The sequence below is a fragment of the Ambystoma mexicanum genome, chromosome 10 (assembly GCF_040938575.1).
Source record: "Ambystoma mexicanum isolate Mex_15411 chromosome 10, UKY_AmexF1_1, whole genome shotgun sequence".
NCBI lineage: Eukaryota > Metazoa > Chordata > Amphibia > Caudata > Ambystomatidae > Ambystoma > Ambystoma mexicanum.
The window spans coordinates 426662320-426684983 of record NC_090932.1 but is presented as its reverse complement, the minus strand read 5'-3'; the positions used below and the strand labels follow the sequence as shown (position 1 = coordinate 426684983).

Genomic DNA, 22664 nt, shown 5'->3' with positions numbered 1-22664 from the left:
CAACATAGCCTCCTGTTGATAGTGTTAGAATTTACGGTGTGGTGGAATTTGGGCCGAACAGGAGTGAGAGGGTGATGGGGACTGCAGGGACATACTGTATGCGCTGACTGACCTCTGTCAGTTGGTGTGAGATGTATGACCAAGAAGTGGTGAATGCCACAAAGAAGTACATGCCCCTGCATTAGGCTACCCCTTTCTAGATGATTTGTCAAGAAGGTAGTTGCAGGGAGGGCAGTCTTGGTCTGCGAGAGTGCAGAAAACAGACATAATGGATTACACTGGTTAGCAGAGCCAAATAAATTGAGGCAGAACTTCCAGTATGACAACACATTTCTAAGACTCAGAATGTCTCGCTTGGTTGGGCCAGTCAGATCCAATAACCGGCGCAGAACCTGTAGTTTAGAGTGCATTACTATGACTTGGAGAGTGGCTCCACTGGTTGGAAGGGTCAAATTAATTTACACAGAATCACCACTGAAACCAATGTTAGTTTTAACTAGATTGAAGAAGTCATGAATGTAACTTTGTCTGTAGGAATGTGTTTGTCTCCAGTAGTTGGTAGAGCAAAAATATTGAAGCCAAACCTCCAGCTTCTGAACATAGTATAAGGATATAGAATGCCTCCACGGGTTGATAGAGCTAAATAAATGGAAGATGAAGAAAAGCTGTAAAATAACTTTTGGTATGCCCTCAACCACTACTGTCGGAGGCTAGGGCGCCATATCCCATCAACGAACCGGTTCATCTCCAGGTCCTTACTTAGCTTGCAGACAAATCTTCATCACCTGAGAAAGCTGTTGCGTGGTCTTACAAGGGATGGGCCACCTTTTTCCTCTAGCCAATGATAGTGTTTCAAAAGGATTGTGAAAATCTGTGAATCGACAATATTCTCTGGTGTAGTGATGTGAAAGTGGGGTGTAAATGTGCCCATTTCCTGTAGTTGAGTGTTCAGGGGCATCTCTTTCTCTCCTTCCTTTCCCAGGCATGCAGATGATTCAGTCTTGTGTGGGTCAACAGGGAAGGTGTGTTCAAATGAGTACCCAGCTTTCCTGACAAGACATTTTTTTGCACATATGGCAGGTGGAAAGATTTGCTTGATGCTTTTCTGCCATAAAATACCTCCACACTCCTGAATTTTTGGGGACGGCAATGGATGCTGTGCAGTTCTTCTTGACTGAGGAGCAGCTGCTGTTGATATTATTTACTACAACTTTGTCCTGTCATGAGCATGAGATGTGCTGTACCATTTATGGAAAAGAATGCACTCTGAAGAATGGGGAGTGTCTGAACCTTATTTGCAGTGTACCGTGCTTGCACTTTACAATTGCGTGGGTTTGTCAATGCCTTTACACTCTTGATCTGTTATTGGGTCACCCTTTCTATCTGTTGTATCGTCAAATGAGAGATGACTAAATGCTGATCTGCATTCTGATGATGGATCATCATTTTTTTATTTTGTTTATTCTCATCTATTTGCAAGGGAATCAAAGGTACCTCATTTTCAGGAATGGGTCTGCTTACCCATCCGTGTATTGCTCTTGTTGCTGAGTTAATGTTCTATCTCCTGTGAAAGCATCATGAATTAAGACACAGACAACAGACTTGAAGTGCAAAATAAGATAATTTATTAAATGAAATATCAGGAAGATAGACGGCCTAACTTGCCCTATGCTAAGGTGTGAGTACCCTACCCGAACAAAACTAAGAACAGTCGAGCCAAATAGTTCAAATGAAAAGTCTGTCTGTGTCCAGAACCTAATGTTTCCCTCACAACTAAAACTAAACAATGTGTAGGGATGTTAATAATGAAAGAAATGGTGTTCAACATAATGTTCTGAGCTTTGTCCAGCTCTTAGCTTCTTCTTCAGCTTTCCTTCACCAAATTCAAGAAAGTTCACAGAGTCTTAAGATTACCTTTTCCAAGTTCCATGCAGTGCAGTTCCACACAATCCTTAGGGCCCTCTTCCCCCAAGTCTCAAGCAACACAGTTCAAAGGCAAAGAGGTCTTGAGGATGCATCCGCAAGACAGCACTTGTAGTCTATCAAGTCTCTGTGTTCCCTTCCCTAAGACTTCAATGTAGCATCCTCTGGTTAGCATCACCAGTCTGCTTATAGTAGTTTTCATTGGCTTCTCTTACAATGCCTTTTAGTTGTCCTTATTTAGGGCTGACTGGTCTAAGCGCAGTTGTCAGACCACATGGTCCACCCATCTCAGATCGTGCAACCAGGAAACCCCAAGCTCTCAAGTTCACACAAGTTAATCTGCACTTGTTCCTTTCTACAGATTCACATTCATTTGCCAAGTCTTAGCCTGTTCACTTTAGGGGCAGTTTCACACTTTCCTGGTTTCGCCCAGTTGGCTTGGCTTTGGCCCCACTTTTCACACTTCTCTTGCTAGGCTTTGCCCTTGTCACACTGTTTCCAGTTATAAAGTTCATTTTCGGGTGGTCTGGTTCATACCCCACCTTTTGTTACACTTCTTCACACGTGCACTATTTTCTGCATAAGCTTTCCAAATGGGCACTTTCCGCTTGGTTTCTGCTAGGCATTAGCTTTGTCCATAAAACATAAACTTCTGTATTCAATATGCCTGCTTCAGCTTAACTTCCAATTTTCATTCAGTTCGGTATTCAATATATATGTTTCAGCATTGTTTCAAGTTTTGCACTCAATTTGGTATTTAATATATGCAGTTCAACATTAGTTCAGGTTTCGCTCCGCTCTGCATTCAGTAAATCTTAACCGGCACTGCGTTACTCACACACAGTGCTCACAAGGTGTCCTGGCTCCAAGGCACTCCCCTGACACTCACCAGTATATGTCTTCCTCTCCGGCAGCTTTGAGTGCCTTCTTCTTGCTTCGCCACATGATGCAACGGCATCCTTTTCTTCCTGCTCGCTCGCAGATGCTGCTACAGGCAGCCCAGCACAGAGGCTCCCATTCTTGTGGCAACCGAATGCCGCCCCCCCTGGCCTGGGGGCTCCACAGTTTTCCTGGACTTCATCCAGCGTCCTAGTTTCCTGTCAGGCCCCACCACGGCTGCCTCCTCACGACACAGGTCCCCTGCTGGCAGCTTCCACACAGGCCTCCCTGTCTCTCTTTGTGTTGTTTCACCTGTAACCTTTCAGCAGGTTGCAGGTGTGAATTCACTATCAGACTTGCCTGACCATAATTAAAGGGCCATGCCTGACCTCACAGTTCTTTGCAGGCATCTTCCTCGACTCAGTACCAAAGTGGTCAAAAGGTGTAGTGTTCATTACTCTCAGTTTACTCTTCTTTGTACCAGTACTTTCAAATGTCAAATGTGGGGAAAGGAGGGGAGCTGTCCTACAATAGCCTACAGAGGATGGGAGAGGGCTAGGTTGTTCCTCAACAGGGAAAGAGCGGTACCATGTCTCACTCGAAGGCACCCCAATCCCCAAGGACCCTCCACCCAGGTGTTCCTCCCTCGCTTCTCCACCCCCAGGGTCAGGATCCAAAAGCAATGGCCTTTCCCTGGCCACCTGATAAGAGGATCCAGGGGGAGTAGGAGTGAGAATACTGTTATGTCTCTTACACTCCGTCTGGCGTGTGGTGGCTAAACTTCCTCTTCTTCCTCCTGTACTCCATCCTCTGGCACCTTATGCATGTGCAAAGATGACACATCACAATTACATTTCTTTCTGAATTTGACAAAATCACTGCTGCTATGCAGGTGTACAGGGATAAGTCATGGCTAAATCGCCTACTCAGCCCTATCTGGTGATGTTGAGAAAACCCTAGCTTTTACAATTTCTAATAATATAAAATGATACAGGTAATTCCGTTTCTGAAAAGGGTAGTGTGCTAATCAGACTCTCCTTTCACAAAGCTCTTCACCAAAAAGAAAGTGCAGAGGTATACCAAGTATTGCCCTCCATGCCTTTTATGTCACATGGAAGCAATCGACCGAAACATGTAGAATTTGATATGTTGTCATAGTGTAACTTCCCCTCAGTCTGTACCATTGCCTGAGGTTTGTCAAAGAATAGGTTGGGTGAGGGCGAATAACCAGCGTTATTGATTAGCTCAGCATTCAATAACAGTCAACGTGAACCCCCTGGGATGGCAGTGTGCTTTTCTCTTCACCCAAAATGAGCGAGAAATGTCATAGTAAAGGTGTGCTGTTAAACGTCAGCATTAATACAAAAACCTCATAAACATAATGACTTCATAGTGTCTACTGTTTGAGATGTGTGCTACTTTTGTATATGTATCACACCTGTTCAGTGGTTTTTTCCTTTTGTCTGCCACTCACTACATTAAATAGATTTATATTTCTGTGCTCAAGGATGACAACATTATTAATTCAATCAGATATAGTCATGAATAGCATTATTGATAAAAAATGTAACTACCTGACTCAGGTATTCCAATCCTGGTGGGCAGTTGAGAGGCACTGGAGGTGGTGGCATCCACACCATGCCTGATTGTGCTTGCCCAGCTTGAGGCTGGTTGCTGATTGGAGGGACTGTTTGTCCGCCTGCGAAGTACTGGTAGCTAGCATTTGTTCTACCTGGGAGAAATGGTTTGAGGAGAGTCACTGCAAAGCAAGAACTTGAAGGACATGCATGTTCAACATAGACTGGTAAAATGGTAAGATAGCTGAGTGGGTTTGGTACCTGACTGCTGAAATGTGCGTGTGATCTGCAGGTCACAGGATAGAATCAGAGCAAGACCGATTCAGCCTTTTATCCTTCAGAGCATATTAAATGAGATCCAGCTTCGGTTAGGTAATAATAATAGTACATTAACATGTTCTCTATGTACAGTGCTTTTGTGAAAGCACCATGTATTTATTATTATATTGAAACAGCTGTTTTTGTCGGCACACATATCTAAAATAGGTTCACTTCTAGTGTATGAGCATTGGGGATCGACTGGTGTGAGCCTGCAACTATAGCATCATAAGCTCACTTGATGGCCGCAAAAATAAAACATACACATTTTCCATTTCAATGGAATGTTAAAAAATGCTTATTTTAACTTTAAAGGTTTAAACATGAAAATATACAATGTATATAAATGGTTACATGTCTTTTTATCGAGAAAAAAAATGTACATCAAGATGATGTTACATCGAATGATTTTTAGTGGAAGTTGTTACAACGAATATCCATACATAAAGTGAAAAGTGTTTATACATCGAAAACCTTTAATCGAATAGAGATTCGTTATATAAACACTTTTCATTTATTGAATGCAAAATCGCTGAAACATGCATAACGTTATAATGTTACAGGGAGCTGTCCAGTACTGAAGTCGATTGCAAAAAGTAACAATCTAATCCAGCACTGGACAGCTCCCTCTAACTTGTGTAGTGTCAGCGAATCCACTTGAGACTTTTATTTTATTTTTTAATGGGGGGGGTTCCCCCTACGCCCCCAATAAAATAAAAGTTCCCAGTCCTGAAATTACTCGCTAATACTTCGCAAGTCAGAGAGAGCTGTTCAGGTCTGAAATCGATTCCAGATAGTTACAATGTATTTCCGCACTGGACAGCTCCCTCTAACTTGTGTAGTGTTTATTTTTTATTAGCCCCCCCCCCAAACCTCTGTTTTCAAAATTGAACATTTTCCCCCATCCAAACATCCATACATTTTTTTTTGTTTAATATTCTTTGAAATATTTTTTGATGGAAAATTCGTTCTATGAAAGTTTTTCAATTAAACATCTGTAGATGAAAAGACTGCATACCATGTAAATTGGTAGTTATCATAGGCGGGCTTGTTGCGAGTTAGCAGAAGGACACTGAGTCTCATGTGACATGATCTGGTTTATTTTATTAAAACAAAGATAGCAGGCCTAATGTTCCCTATGACTATGGGTGAACCCTGCCTACATTACTTTGCTAACAACGGTGCTCATTTGTCAATCGTGATTGTCTATGGGGGTGTAATTTTAGGGGGTGGGGCAAGGGTGTTTGCCCCCACCAACATTTGTGGCACACAATTTTGTTCCCCTCATGTGTCAGGGGCCCCTTTCTTTTAGATGTGATGTCCCCCCAACAATTTCAGCAAGGTTACTCCACAGTGATTGTCCAACGAAAGTAAGCCCACGGGCCAAAACGACCCTAACAGACCCTACCACTAAGAGAAAACGAATTTAAATCAGGAGAATGACTCCCTTCACCTCAGGGTACTGCTAGTACCAGTCCTTAATAGAACAGAGCGATGTTCCCGCAAAAACACTTGTACTGATTCAATTATCATAACATTGCAATTAATAATCATCACATTTAGGCAGTCGAAATGTGGAATAGAAAGTTGGTGTTCTGTTACTTTGTAAACTCAAATTGAAATAAGCTTCCAAGATTTGTGACATTAACCACTATTTTAACTAATCTGTGTGCAAATTAATGACATTAAGCAGTATTAAGACAATGTAGCATCACAGATACATGAATTTCGAGTCATAGCAAGGATGCAGAAACAGCATCATCACGGGAAACTGTGATAACAGTTGCTGGGAGAGAGCAGAGACCAACTAGTAGTTATCTCCAGATGTGAGTCTAGTGGCTAACAGAGGTTCTTCTATGCTGATTAAACATAGCATGTACATGCAGACAAAAGTGTAGGTGATGGCATCCCAAAAAGGTATCCTGAAATAAATGTGTGTTCCAAAGCATGGACCTTCATACACGATACACTGTGCTTCTTGTATTAATCTCCTTAACTCCTGAAGTGGATAGTTGAACTTACTCTCTTCTTTTTGAGTCCCTTTTGCAGGAATATGATTTGGCTGTAATTCTTTCACTCTCAGATTATCACAGTTCCACTTCTCTTGGTGATTGGGTTTCACATTTATATTTATATTATGATCATCCCTTCCTTTTACTTGATTACTTAATTTTTTTTTTCTTGTACAGATAGCCAGTTAATGTTCCCCTTTCCCAGTGTATTTTCTAACTCTGCTTGTCTTATCCTGATTCGTACCCTTCATATCTATCTAGCTTCAGCAATAGTTCAGTTTTATGCTTTTAACTGTGACAAATTAATTGTGTGAAATAATGAGTATCTTTAGATTTGCAACCTTCATATCTACTTTGTTTTCAAAGTTAACTCTGTTTCATATTCTTTGCAGTGCTGAGTTAACCGCATGGTATAATGTTTATCGATCCTTTGACTCACAACTGTGTAGTACTTTGTTTCAAAGTTAACTCTCTTTCACATTCCCCACTGTGACGAGCTAGCTGGCTGAGATACTGATTACTCTGAAACTTCCTATACCTCCCGGTCTCCCGATTACCTTCTGAAGTGGGAGAATGGGAAACTAAGCTCCCCCCAGTCTCACTCTCATCAAGTCCATGGCCTAGAGGATCATGACCCAGGCACCCCCCACGGGACGAGTTTGTCTATCTACCAGACGACAAAATACCCTGGTTCAGGAACATAAGAGAATGCCCACCAGCTTGTCCGACTCAAGCCGACACCTGCGGCATGGATGAGCTCGACTAAGACAACAGCCACAAGTATCCACACCATTAGAGGTGCCATAACGACATAGCCAACTGACAAGAACACACGTGCCACCATGCACACTTGTCACACTGGTCACTCACACACCAACCTACACGAAGAACATACTCAGTGCTATGACGTAGATAACTGACAGGCTCACTGACGTGCATCGTTGTTATTTTTCACATAGGTTTCTTTTTATAGTAATGCAGAAACGCTTGTGACGCCCTGTCAACACAAGACCCCCATACCCTGGATGATGCACCGCCACTTATGAACTAGGCCCGAGTAGGCCGCAAGCAAGAGTCCCAGGCAGGAGCCTCGCCATGGAAAACCTCTCAGCACAAGAGTACAAGTGCTGAACATGCAGAGCAAGCCCCCAACAAGAGCTCACAGCCAAGGCCACGATGTTGCAAACTGCCATGCCGCGAGCCCAGCACCAAGGTTACACATGTTGAACACTAAACCCACAGAGACAAAATACAAATATAATACTCATAATTCTGCTCCAGCTATGGTCTCTTGACACATGACCAAGCCGATCCGACAAGGTGCCAGATCCACAAGAAGGACAGTCGCCTGGGTCCCACGTCTGGGACACAGGTTGCAACAACAAAGCGGCAAGATAGATACCTATGGCGATGGGAACAAACCGCTCACAAAACCATGAGCAGACATGTCCATTGTCCACACAAACACATAGTTGCATATTGTTGCTAATGACAGGTACACCACGAGCTGGGAACGACGATGGTCCCAGGCTTGGGGGCTCGTGGGAGAACTGTAAGCGATATTCAATCTACACTACAGCTAAGTCAATGCCTAGTCTGGGATGCTGAGGAAAACCCTTATTGATGTATTTTTATATCCAGTTCAGTACTCTGGATGACAACCCTTGTATAACACCCCCCTCTTAGAATCCTCCTTACCCCACTGAGCCAAGAAGTAGGTTTGTTTTGCAAATTAAAAGGTTTATTTGAAAAAATTAAGTGATATATATATATTACACTTTTATAATAAATTAATATCTGATAGTACACTTAGACATATTATGTTGATCAGCAATGGGTAATCTGGCACTAGCACACTTCTTTACAATCAATGAGGAGTTAGTATAGGATGGATAGCAAAAATACTTTTATGGTTTCAAGGGAAAAGCAATGAGGAATAAAATGCAGTACAGAAATACTTGATATGATTTTAGCAAACGATAAGATAATCACTTTTTCTCTGGCAATTCACCCCCCTCCCCTATGCAATGTAAGAAATGGAAGGAGATGGAAAGAGGAGCAGAAGTTCTCAGGAATGCAATCAAATACAATACGAAATCCAGTTCCCCCCCAGCAAGCTTAGAGGAAACAGGTAGGAGTTTGAAACACAGGCCCAACATGCTTTTAAATGTGATGGCAATGGATGGGAAAATGTGCCAACTGATTTTAATTCCCTCTAGAGATTCAGGGAGAGTGGGAGATGCATGTTGGTATTAGTTCAGGCTCACTTTAGCAATGCTCTATGAGTTATTACCAAGTTGCAAACGGATTTTAACAAAAGAAAGAATGGAGCTGCTATTTTGACAAGTGGAGAAATTGAGCCAAAATCGCAAATCGCGGTAAATTTCGCGAGTGCGTGAATCGCGATTGCGGTAAAAGTATAAGGAAGTCGGTTCCAGGCTTGTTGGAAAGCTTATATTCTAAGCTTTCAGAGGAAAGTTAAATCTCGTTCCTAGCCCAAACGGTTCTAGAGATACGTACGATTAAATAAAGGTAGTTTTTCGGATCTAAAGTAAACTCAAAATGACAGGTGACAGCTTGCAGCTGCAGAATTGACAGGTGACAGTTGTGCAGCTTTAAAAATGACAGATGACACGATTTCTAGGAGGCAGTTCTACTTAGGTTAAAATAGTTTGGATTAGATTATTTTAACTAAGAGATTGGTTCTGCGCAGTTCTGCTAGGTACTCACAATATAAATTTGAACTAGACCTCGTCACGGATCTGGTCAACACGTCCGGCTGCGGTTCTGTCTGCTCGGCGGGTCAATCAGGTACCGGTTCTGCTCACAGCGATCTGGGTCAGCTCTGCTCTGCTGGTCTAGCCTCTCTGGATTCTGGATGTAACACTGCTTTCTGGGTACTGCTACAGGTTCTTGCAAAAATTCTCAGCAAAACTTCAAACAGCTCGCCCGGCTGTTGAATAGTTTGGTTAGTTTTGAGGCCTGCTGAAGAGGATTCAGATGGTGGATTCAGGCCTCTCTGCTACAAATTCTGGAGTTAATTTCTGCTACAGGTTCTGGAGATTGATGGATTTGAAGTCTGGATCTCTGGATGTGAAGTCATCGGTCAGCATGCTCCGCAGCAAATGGAATTGAATGTCTCTACCTGTCCCAGCAGTCTCTTTTTATGTGTTTTGGAAAGTGGGTGTGTGCGTTGGTCATAACTAAACCTGCTCCTCTCACTTATCATTGGCCAATTCCTCCTCTCTCCCTTGATTGGGGGAAGGAAATGTGAGTCAGAGTGATGCTGTAGGTTTTATGGTCAGAGGAACCTCCCCTTGTCAGATTGCACACAAATCTATTTCTGATCCAAATACATATTTATCTATGTACCATTTTCTAATATTATAGATACAGTTAACATATTTTCTGTAGCACCAAACCATCCGATCCCTGTCTTTGTACGATGTCGTGTCCACAGATGACAGAATTCTCCCCTTTTCATCCAGATAACGACCTCTAAACCTTTCCAGATTTTACACAAATGTGCACCAGGGATATGGGTTACAGATGATAAAGTGTCAGATTTTTAACATACATTTGGAGTGAGATCCTTTTTTCCGCTAGCAACCCCCCAGAATACACCACAGGGTCCTAACGCCTCTTAAAATGTGCACCGAAAAATCACAAGAATAATGGTATTACTTATATAATTCTGACAAGTCTGCACTATGAGTTATCTATCTTTTTAAAATTATGCTCTGGTCAAAAAGGGGTGTGGCTTCCCACATCACAGGGTGGAATAACTGGTTTATCCACTTCCCCCAAGTCAGCTTGTTCATAGAGGCACAGCTGCCCCCCAGTTTCTCCCAAGAGGAAGCTATTTTACGACGCCCCAAGTTGCATTGTTCTGTCCCTTCCAGTTCCCAGGTGCTCCACCCCTAATCTAATCAGAGAGGTGAACTCCTTTTGGCAAGGGGCAGCAGTATGCAGCTAGGCCTGGGAAGAGTGGCTGTTGATCCAGTTTCAACTCCTGTCGGGGGTAGTTATCAGGCAGAATTCAGTTTCATTAAGCCAGGTTTCAGCTTAATGTCACTTTTTGTTCCCAGTTTTCTACATTCAAATCAAACTGACAATTTCTACCTATACATTAAATAATTACTTCCTTCAAGTAATTTCAGAATATAGTTTTACATTGTATCCACCTCTTAGCAAGTCTTTCCTTGGTCTGGTTTTGTTTAATTTGTTCAGTTTTACACAAAAGTCTGGTGGTTTTAAAACGCCGGCTTTCTGATAGTGGTGAGTACTGGTAATGCAACCATTTTTGGGATTAAGAAAATGAATTCCCCACAGTTCTGAATTGCTTTTTGGCAATCAGCATTGCCATTCCCAATGGTTTCAGGCTACTGTGTGTGTAGCCCAATGGTGGTTTTAGGCAGTGCCCTCCTGTGCTCACAACATAGGCAAACATGGGTGGCAGCCTATTCTTCATGTTTTCCCTGTGCACTCTCTGGGGAGTTCTGGCCATCATGATGTTTTCCATGCCAGTACTGCACAGTTTTATGGTAGGGCTTGGATGCATGGGTAAAAACATCCCACAAGCCCCCCCTCTTGCGATGGCCATTCTGTCCTTTCGCTGATGGAACTCGCAAGATCTGGGATGTTCGCCTCCTCTTCTTCCAATTCCATGGATGGCACAGTTCAGCATCTTTTCCTCCCTCCAGTCGATCAATCAGTTTGCTTGCTGGTCCTGATGGGAGGATTGGGCGGTACCCTGGGTCCCTCGGGTCTCTGCTCCCGGTCCCCGATCGTCCTCCTTGGTCAGTCTCCATGGTTTCATCTCTCCTAGGATGATAAAGCAAAGCGGCAATACCTATTCGTAGACATTTCTTCACCACTATTAATGGTGTGGCGAACATATACATTTTATGAATCAGAAGATATGAACATATACATTTTCTTTTTTAAATTAGGAGACAAGAACATATATGTATACAAGGATCACAGAATTGTATATGCTATATGTGGAATATTTAGGGTTGGAACTGAATTACTCTGGAGCGGCCCCCTCTGGGATTCCAGTGGAGTCCTCCAGTTGTTGCAGAGTGTGCCTGGGATGGCAACACTTTAGCTGATTTATATGTACCCACTTGTCTTCCCCTTCCGCCAGACTGCCTTTGGGGATGCAGATCTTATAGGCAACAGGGGAGATCTTGTCTATAATTTCAAATGGTCCCTTCCATGTAGGCAAGAATTTTCGCAGTTTGGCCTGGTTCCTTTGGAAATTGTATAGATAGACGCGATCACCCACCTTATATTCCTTTCGGGTAGTTTTTAAATCATAGTGGGTCTTCATGCTCTCGGCTGATCTTTCTAGATTCCGCTGAGCATAAGCAAAAGCATGCTGAAGGTGTTTCCTTAAATTCTCGACATACTCATGAGTTGTGGAGGCATTTATCAACGTTTGCTCTTGGGTTCTGTAGAGCAAATGCTGGGGAAGCACCATCTTGCATTCAGTCATCAACTCCAATGGTGACATTTTAGTTGCAGATGAAGGGGTAGATCTGATGGCCATTAGGACCAGAGGTAATCGGATATCCCAACTTGGCCCAGAATCTGCCACAAACTTTTTTAATATGCTCACAATGGTTCGGTTGTATCTCTCCACTGCTCCACAAGAAGCTGGCCCGTAAGCAATGTGTAGCTTCCTTTTAACCCCCAGTATCTCCCACATCTTTGTCATTCCTTCACTGGTGAAGTGGCTACCTCTGTCTGACTCAATCCTTTCAGGTAGACCAAAACGGGAAAAGATGTGGTTAATCATCAGGGCAGCTGCCTTGCAATTTGGGGCCGGGAGACATTCCACCCACTTGGTAAACAAGCATGTAACGGTCAACATGTACTTGTTTCCTCTAGACGAGCGAATCACAGGGCCTACAAAGTTGATTTGCAAATCTGACCATGGCAGTGTCATCCCCTTCTTTTGGAGAGGCGCACGGTGTGTGAGGGATGATGGCTGAAATTGTGCACACACAAGACACCCCTTCAAGTATTGGTCGAGGTCCTGCCCCATGTGTGGCCAGTATGCAACCTCTCTTAAGATTTCCAGTGTTGTGTGAAACCCCCTATAACCGGCGGTGGCCGCGTCATGGGCGTGACTTAACATCAGGCTTCGGAATGAGGTAGGAACCACTGATCGTGGCCAGCTTTGGATTTCCTTACCAGCAATCTGTCTTGGATTTGGAACATTTTTGGACATTTCATCAACACTCTTAGGTCCTCTTTCCCAATGTAATCAGTATCCGTCAGGGGAAAGTTCTCAGGGTCCTCAAGGTGTTGGTAAAACTTACCAATAATTGGATCCCCCTTCTGAGCTGTAATTAAATCAGCATCAGGGGTCTCCTTACTCCATTGTGCAGTTGAACGATCATTGTGAGCATTTGTCTGGGACCTATTGATGGCAGTGACCTGGATTTCCCCCAACAGGGGCTCTATCTCTATTAGATCCCCTTGGATGGCCCCGGTTTTAGCCAGATGATCAGCTAAGTCATTTCCAGTTTTGTCTGGTCCCTCTACTTTGGAATGATCCTTGATCTTTTTCCAGTAGATGGTCATCCCATTTGAGGTGACCAGATCATCAATGTTTTGGATTAACTTCCCATGTTTCAAGGGTTTGTTATTAGCACATAACATGCCTCTGGTTTTCCAATTAACCAGGTGCTCCACGAACCCGTTCCGTACATAATCCGAATCTGTGATTATGACCAGTTCGTGGAGTTGATGTTGGACAGCAGCGAGGATGGCCTGATACACAGCCATCAATTCTGCCACCTGACTACTTCGGGGACCAATTTTGTATCCAGCGGAGGGTTCTGGGAACTCCTTCACCCATGCATTCCCTACGCCAGCCACCAGTTCTTTCTCCCCGTCGTTGTCAACATGGTAAGAGCATCCATCCAAATAGACAGAGGGCATTCCCTCACACTTGTCTTCTTCAAAGACTTTGTGTGGGGAATGAAGGTATGCCTCCATGTTGTCCTTGATTTAAAGTAAACTCAAAATGACAGGTGACAGCTTGCAGCTGCAGAATTGATAGGTGACAGTTGTGCAGCTTTAAAAATGACAGATGACACGATTTCTAGGAGGCAGTTCTACTTAGGTTAAAATAGTTTGGATTAGATTATTTTAACTAAGAGATTGGTTCTGCACAGTTCTGCTAGGTACTCACAATATAAATTTGAACTAGGCCTCGTCACGGATCTGGTCAACACGTCCGGCTGCGGTTCTGTCTGCTCGGCGGGTCAATCAGGCACCGGTTCTGCTCACAGCGATCTGGGTCAGCTCTGCTCTGCTGGTCTAGCCTCTCTGGATTCTGGATGTAACACTGCTTTCTGGGTACTGCTACAGGTTCTTGCAAAAATTCTCAGCAAAACTTCAAACAGCTCGCCCGGCTGTTGAATAGTTTGGTTAGTTTTGAGGCCTGCTGAAGAGGATTCAGCTGGTGGATTGAGGCCTCTCTGCTACAAATTCTGGAGTTAATTTCTGCTACAGGTTCTGGAGATTGATGGATTTGAAGTCTGGATCTCTGGATGTGAAGTCGTCGGTCAGCATGCTCCGAAGCAAATGGAATTGAATGTCTCTACCTGTCCCAGCAGTCTCTTTTTATGTGTTTTGGAAAGTGGGTGTGTGCGTTGGTCATAACTAAACCTGCCCCTTTCACTTATCATTGGCCAATTCCTCCTCTCTCCCTTGATTGGGGGAAGGAAATGTGAGTCAGAGTGATGCTGTAGGTTTTATGGTCAGAGGAACCTCCCCTTGTCAGATTGCATATATTTATCTATGTACCATTTTTCTAATATTATAGGTCCAGTTAACATATTTTCTGTAGCACCAAACCATCCGATCCCTGTCTTTGTATGATGTTGTGTCCACTGATGACAGAATTCTCCCCTTTTCATCCAGATAAGGACCTCTAAACCTTTCCGATTTTACACAAATGTGCACCAGGGATATGGGTTACAGATGATAAAGTGTCAGTGAGACCCTATTTTCCGCTAGCAACCCCCCAGAATACACCACAGGGTCCTAACGCCTCTTAAAATGTGCACCGAAAAATCACAAGAATAATGGTATTACTTGTATAAGTCTGACAAGTCCGCACTATGAGTTATCTATCTTTTTTAAATTATGCTCTGGTCAAAATGGGGTGTGGCTTCCCACATCACAGGGTGGAATAACTGTTTTATCCACTTCCCCCAAGCCAGCTTGTTCACAGAGGCACAGCTGCCCCCCAGTTTCTCCCAAGAGGAAGCTATTTTACGACGCCCCAATATAACATTTGCCTGAGTCAAGGAAGTTGCATTGTTCTGTCCCTTCCAGTTCCCAGGTTCTCCACCCCTAATCTAATCAGAGAGGTGGACTCCTTTTGGCAAGGGGCAGCAGGATGCAGTTAGGCCTGGGAAGAGTGGCTGTTGATCCAATTTCAACTCCTGTCGGGGGTAGTTGTCAGGCAGAATTCAGTTTCATTAAGCCAGGTTTCAGCTAAATGTCACTTTTTGTTCCCAGTTTTCTACATTCAAATCAAACTGACAATTTTTACCTATACATTAAATAATTACTTCCTACAAGTCATTTCAGAATATAGTTTTACATTGTATCCACCTCTTAGCAAGTCTTTCCTTGGTCTGGTTTTGTTCCATTTGTTCAGTTTTACACAAAAGTCTGGTGGTTTTAAAACGCCGGCTTTCTGATAGTGGTGAGTACTGGTAATGCAACCATTTTTGGGATTAAGAAAATGAATTCCCCACAGTTCTGAATTGCTTTTTGGCAATCAGCATTGCCATTCCCAATGGTTTCAGGCTACTGTGTGTGTAGCCCAATGGTGGTTTTAGGCAGTGCCCTCTGTGCTCACAACATAGGCAAAAATGGGTGGCAGCCTATTCTTCATGTTTTCCCTGTGCACTCTCTGGGGAGTTCTGGCCATCATGATGTTTTCCATGCCAGTACTGCACAGTTTTATGGTAGGGTTTGGATGCATGGGTAAAAACATCCCACAGAACCAATCAGAACACAGGGAGACTCATCACTGACGCCATTAGTATTAGCCAATCATCAAGAGTCCCCTTGTAAAAAATTATAAGTAACAATTATTAGGGACAACCTAAGTGTACCACCTGACCCATCCTTACCCACTAATATCCTTCTCCATACGTACCCTATACTAACCCTACCACTCGAGGAACCAATCCAGAGTGGCAATAGGTTTTTTGCTAACTTTCCCAGGTGACGCAGATAGTGCATCATACTGTAGTAAAAAGGGCATGCGAGCCCGCTAAGAATGAGAGGGTCTGGGTGGACGCGTACGATCCAAGACTCATTCCTGCCGTTGCTATAATAAACAGCAGAACCACCTTGCTCCTTGTGTGTGTCTCATACTCCTTTAGGGAACACGGGAGGAGTTGGGGCCTCCCAGCCCGGAGGTCCGTGGACGGCTCTGCCGGCCCCGGGATATTCACCCTGACAAGAGGAAGACACTGCTGAGATCTGTTTAAGGTCTTATTTTTTCCCTTCGAGTTTTTTCCAAGGCCTCTCGTTGCAAGGAGGCCCGGCAGCGTGGCCCTGCTGTCCCCTTTTGAGGACCACAGAACCATCACGGAACTGCAAGAAGACTGGACAGCGCAATCCGGATATTGGCCCTCGGGAGCCGGTTGAGAAGTATCCCACCCGCGTTTGGCGAGTGTCCAGACATGGTCCAGACGAGGGGAGGTGGCGAGCCGCTTGGAGGGGTGCACGCAGTTGAACGGCCCCGCATCAAGAGAACTTGGTGAGTAAGACACACCCAACAAGCAATATGACATTGTGAGAGTGGGGGGAGGAATTGTAATAAGGGCGGCGGGAGGTCTTATTACAGTGTGTTGCAAGGATTTGATTAATAAGTATTGATAAACGAGTGAGCGGTAATGGGACAGCCACAAAGGCCGTCCTCTACCGCGTCACAGAAGCAGGGTGGGTGGAGCCAGAAGGCACCACGTGCGGTTGCTCATAGATACTGATTGGTCCAGATCGTGGGAACCTGTAGAGGGGGTGTATGTGGCTTTCTTACGAATTGGCATTTTCGATCAATGAATAGATGAGGATCCCTATTGATCGAGCAGTAAAACTCGATAGATAGATGATGTTTTCCTGTAGGAGGTAGGTAGATTGTTGCCAAGTATGGAAGATAATTGGCTGGTTAAGCCCTCCCAGCGAGGGGCGTGTCACACGCTAGGCGACGCAGCGTGCGCAGTCCGATTATAAGAGTGTATTGTTGGTTACCTTGTTCCGGGCGTAACAAGAGGACAGCTGTGGGTTAACGGGGACAAGAAGTTACAACTTATTGCGCGCTCTCTTGAAGTATAAAGATCTTACCGGTAGTAGTTGAAAGAGGTTGGTGACGTCATCGTAGGGCATTAATAAGGTACCTTGACCACATTGCGTTGTTTGAGAGGTGGTAGTGGAACAAGCAGAGGATAAGGGTGGCATAACGGAGGTGGGAAGGCCACGCACGGAGAATGCCGGCCGCCCCCAAATACGGGAAGGGTAATAAGAGGGAAGTGACCATGCACGGAGAACGCCAGCCACGCTGGGTAAGGTGGAAGAGGGAGAAGAGTGAAAAAGGTGAGGCGGCTGTACAAGCACGTCACACAGGGCACGCAGCCGCAGGGGGCTTCGTCTGCCGTGGCCGCAGGGGGCCGTACCAACTGTATTAAAGGAGGAAAACAAACAGAGGAAAGGACTGTATACTTGTAACTGTTTTACTTTCAGCGGACAATCGAAGGTCCCCAAATTTACGGGGCGAGGTAACGAATGTTCTGCTGAGGGGAGTTAAGAGCAAGTATAACCATGTCATGCGGGTCGGGTTCTGGGGGGTGGGGGAACACTCTGACTACCCCCCTCCAACATATTTGCAAAACGCTGTCACCACGCAGGGAAAAATTTATCAAATATATCATAGAATGGACACAAGGAACAGACAACAAAATGGCGACACCATGGCTGCCTAACGGCGGTTTTGAACCATCCGTCCAGCACTCACTGTTGACACACATACACAACACGTACAAAGGGAAGAAGTTGGCACATCACATGGAAGTTTTCAAGTTGTGGAGGATGTTCCAGGGATCTCGGCCAGGACCAACGGGGATGTTCACCGTGAGAGGGACGGCAGAAGAGAAGGGGAGCAAGGAAACACAGGAAGGGAAGGAGATTAAGGAGGAAGAAAGGAGCGGGGAAACAGCGAACAGTAACACACAGTGCGCGGTAAGAGAGAGGAAGGAGGATGAAAGGTCTGGTAATGCGCATGAAGTTGAAGTGAAGAAGGAAGGGACAGAAGACATGCCACTAGCGAAGGTAGTAAAGAAGGAGGAAGGTGGATTGTATCCAGTGATGGAGTTGCGAGAAGCAGCAAGGAAAGAACTGACGGCAGCTGAGGGGTACTCAAACCCTGCATACAGCCCACCACCATATACCGCTACCAGTAGCCACCAGAAGGGGGAGGAGGTGACGAGCACGGTGGGTTCGAGTTGCACGCAGGTGAACACAAAGGGAGGAAAGAACAGCGATGAACACATTTCAAACATAGGACAAGACGAATGGATAGCAGCGCAGGTGCTGTTAAAGCTGCGAGGGATGTTAACAGGAGAAGAAAAAGACATGGTCAGGAGAATGAATGAGGATGACAAAGGTAGTAGTAGAGGGGAGGATGAGGAGAATGACACAAGGGAAGGAGAGTTGTTACAGGAAGAAGAGGAGATGTTGGAGGAACGATTGGCTGAACTAAGTGGTGAGCGGAGTGCATTGATTAAGCAGTTGGAGCAAGAGGAATGAGGACGGAGGAAGGAGAGGAAGGAAAGTAGGGATGAGCTAGAAAGAATGAAGGAGAATACAGAAGAGAGGAAGAGGGAAGTGGAGAGGATGAAGGCAATAGCAGAAAAGGTATCTCGAGCAGCACAGCGCTACATGAAGAGAAGGGAGGAAGAAAAGGAAAAGGAAATGGAACTTTGGAAGAAGAAAATTATATCTGAAAGTAGCAGGAAATATGAAGAAGGTAAAGTAATAGAAAGTATATTAAAAAAGGAAAAAGAGAAGTGGGAGAGGAAGAGAGAGGAAGAAAGGATATTGGGGAAGGTAAGTTGTGAGGTGATGGAGGAATTGAAAAAGAAGAGAGAGGAAATAGGTGGCGAAATTGTGGAAAGGAAAGAAGAGGTGAGCAGAGAAAGGAACCTGGAGTGTGGGGTAAGAACATACGCGTGTCGGCATGTGGAAGTGGCTACAACATCAACGCAAGGGAGAGCAAACAATGGAGGAGAACAGAAAGGAACAGATCTAATAGATTTAAAAATTGTGACAATAAGGGGGAAAAGGACAGATTGGGGGTTGTCGCTCCTAGACGAATTTTGCAGCGAAGAAGAAGAGGGTGTGGGAAGAGAAGAAAGATGTGGCTTAAGTAAATTATACGTCACACGCGCTGACGGGGAATCACCATGGGCATGCAGAAGGAGGGAAGAAGTGAAGAAAAGTGAAGAACAGGTAAGAGAAGTGGTAGGAAGAACAGCACATGCAGTAACATCCACACTATCATGACCAACACACCCACCCACACCCACACCCGAAGACACCAACGCCTGAACATACATCATACATTGGCAGGCTAAGAGATCTCCCAGGGCGCAGGCAAGACGAACGGCCACTGACACCTGAAGTGGGCAAAGAGAGTAATAGGAGAGGGAGGAGGAACGAAGGAGAAGACACGTCAAGAAGAGGTAATATAGATATGGCAACAGATTTATTTGACACAGAGGAAGAGGAGGAGTACACAGATTCCACCCCGAGACCACGGGGAGAACAAATGTGGTACAATTTAATGCCACTATTGGAAAGGGGAGGGGCCAGACCACAATATGTCCCCTGGAAGCATGTTGATAAGGAGAATATAAAATGCAGGCTCCCATCACTAAGCGGAGGAGCAGGGAAATGGATATACTAGATGGAAAAACACACCGCGGGACAGAAACTAGCAGTGGGAGACGTGAAGGGACTATTAATATCAATATTAGGGGATGCGGCAGATGACATTTGGAAGAGGGCAGGCTTCCCCGGAGTTACAATAACAAACACGTCACATGAGGGGGCGCCATTTGCCAACTGCAGACACGCTTTGTGGCAGGCTCTGAAGGTCCAGTACCCAGACACATCAGACATAGGAGCGATTACGTCACAGAAGATACGTAAGAATGAAGATCCTGTTGACTATATCCAGGAGATTCAGGAGAAATGGCGCTTGGAAACTAGAGAACAATGGGACAAAGCACCAGCCATTTTTTACCACATACTAGTACAAGGGCTCCCGGACACAGTACAAAGACAACTGAAGAAGATAGTGGGAATGGAAGCTAAGGCCTGGCCGGATATACAACTAACTTTCGTACACCACTGTAGGATGTGGCAAGAAAAGATTAAACAGAAGGAAGAAGATAGGAAAGCAGAAGAGGCAAAATTAGTGCAGAAAAAACGAATAAAGTATACCATGGAGGGAGCACTAATAACTACACCGGCAATAATGGCACCAACCCCCACGCAAGTAGTGGCTGCACAAGATCCCAAGCAACAACAGAGAGTACCATTACCACAACCACCGCAACTTATAATGCAACAGATGCCACACCTCCACCATACACGGCTCCCACGGGGGGAGGGTACATGCCAGCGGGAAATGGATATTACAACAACTACAGGGGAAGGGGTGGAATGATGAGAGGGAGGGGGTATGGCCAACATCCACAACAGCAAGGCGGAGGAGTTCGAAGTTACTACCCCAATGGGCAACAAGGGCACCAAGACAATGCGGGGAGTTTCCCCTGGCAGGCCAGAGAACCACCTGTATGTTGGGTTTGTGGAATGGTAGGACACATGTCACGTACATGTAGAGTGAGACCCTACACAACAGCCTGGGGAGAACAGGGACCACATGGGCCTGTGGGGGAGCAACAAGGTTACCAGCAACAGCAGGGAACGCAACAGAGCAATACCCAACAGCAAGTATCACCACAACAGCCGGTGCAGGCATACACACCACTGCAGCAACAGGTGGCGGCATTACAACAACACCAAGTGCAACCAGTACAACTGCTCACTGAGATACAGGACAATAAATTGACCCCCATTGATGCACCGCTGTAATACACATAGTTAGGGAAGGTGTCCATCTTGGGACACAACCCTTACACTGGATGCGGACAGTCACTATATCCACAATAGGACAGCCCACAGATGTCTTTGGTGTGTCCCATCCTGTCGATAACACCTAATAGTGCGGAGGAACCATGCATTGAGGTTACGATAGGTGACAAAATTGCCTTTCCTTGTTGACACGGGGGCAACTAGGTCCTGTATAAGGGAGGGTAAATTTAAAATGTCAGGCAAAGCCATGAACACTCAAGGATTCTCTGGGGCTAGAGGGTTGGTTCTCTTTACTGATAGCATCCCCTTATCTATAGGGGATAATGACATGTCTGTCCCACTCCTGTATTCAAGGGAGTCACCAGCGAACATAATTGACAAGGGACATAATGAGCAGATTAAATATGATGATCTCCTTCACAGAGAACGGCATAATTTGCTCCACACCAGGAATAAACATGCTTACTGCACGACAAATACTACAAGTTTACTGTGGCCAAACAGTTGCTTGAGCTGAGCCATTGGATAATGAACTGTTCCAATATGGAACAGACATGGCATTTGCATGGATGCCAGGAATAGAAGGAAAGATTTGGAGGAGGCCAGCAGCATATTTGTTCAGGCCTGAGACACCAGCTAGGCATACACACCACCGCAGCAACAGGTGGCGGCAGTACAACAACACCAAGTGCAACCAGTACAACAGCTCACTGAGATACAGGACAATAAATTGACCCCCACTGATGCACCGCTGCAATACACATAGTTAGGGAAGGTGTCCATCTTGGGACACAACCCTTACACTGGAAGCGGACAGTCACTATATTCACAATAGGACAGCCCACAGATGTCTTTGATGTGTCCCATTCTGTCGATAACACCTAATAGTGCGGAGGAACCACTCATTGAGGTTACGAGAGGTGACAAAAAACTGCCTTTCCTTGTTGACACGGGGGCAACTAGGTCCTGTATAAGGGAGGGTAAATTTAAAATGTCAGGCAAAGCCATGAACACTCAAGGATTCTCTGGGGCTAGAGGGTTGGTTCCCTTTACTGATAGCATCCCCTTATCTATAGGGGATAATGACATGTCTGTCCCACTCCTGTATTCAAGGGAGTCACCAGTGAACATACTTGGAAGGGACATAATGAGCAGATTAAATATGACGATCTCCTTCACAGAGAACGGCATAATTTGCTCCACACCAGGAATAAACATGCTTACTGCACGACAAATACTATAAGCTTACTGTGGCCAAACAGTGGCTCGAGCTGAGCCAGTGGATAACGAACTGTTCCAATATGGAACAGACATGGCATTTGCATGGATGCCAGGAATAGAAGGAAAGATTTGGAGGAGGCCAGCAGCATATTTGTTCAGGCCTGAGACAGACACCAGCTAGTGAACCAGAGGGGAAGGTGATTTCGGTGAGCATTGAAAGCATCAAAGCAACTGCAGATTACATCACAGTACATGCCCAAGATAAGGTGGGGAGAGCATGGAGAGCTGTAATAGCACTGGCTGAGGGATGCAGACTAACGCAGGTGTCCGACAAAGAGTTTTTTTCAGAGGACAAAGAAGAAGGAGAGATGGTGTTTATGATGAGCGTAGATATTTGGTTGAGAGTGACTTACAAGAAAGTAGCACTAAAAATGGAAATGGCACTGGAGGCACCTGCATCTACCCCAGTACCATTTTATGAGGAAGATATGGCTAAAGTTCCAGCATCACTGTGGACCACCAGTCCCTATGACGTGGG

General features: G+C 44.9%; 1 protein-coding gene across 1 annotated transcript in view; it reads right to left on the bottom strand.

Moving 5' to 3' along the window:
- LOC138491470 (phospholipid scramblase 2-like) overlaps positions 1 to 22664 on the bottom strand; it is a 393847-nt gene that overhangs the window by 110958 nt on the left and 260225 nt on the right. Inside the window, exon 5 of the mRNA XM_069617985.1 lies at positions 4377 to 4534. Within this exon, the coding sequence (XP_069474086.1) occupies positions 4377 to 4534 (158 nt within the window). The remainder of the gene's footprint in view (positions 1 to 4376; positions 4535 to 22664) is intronic.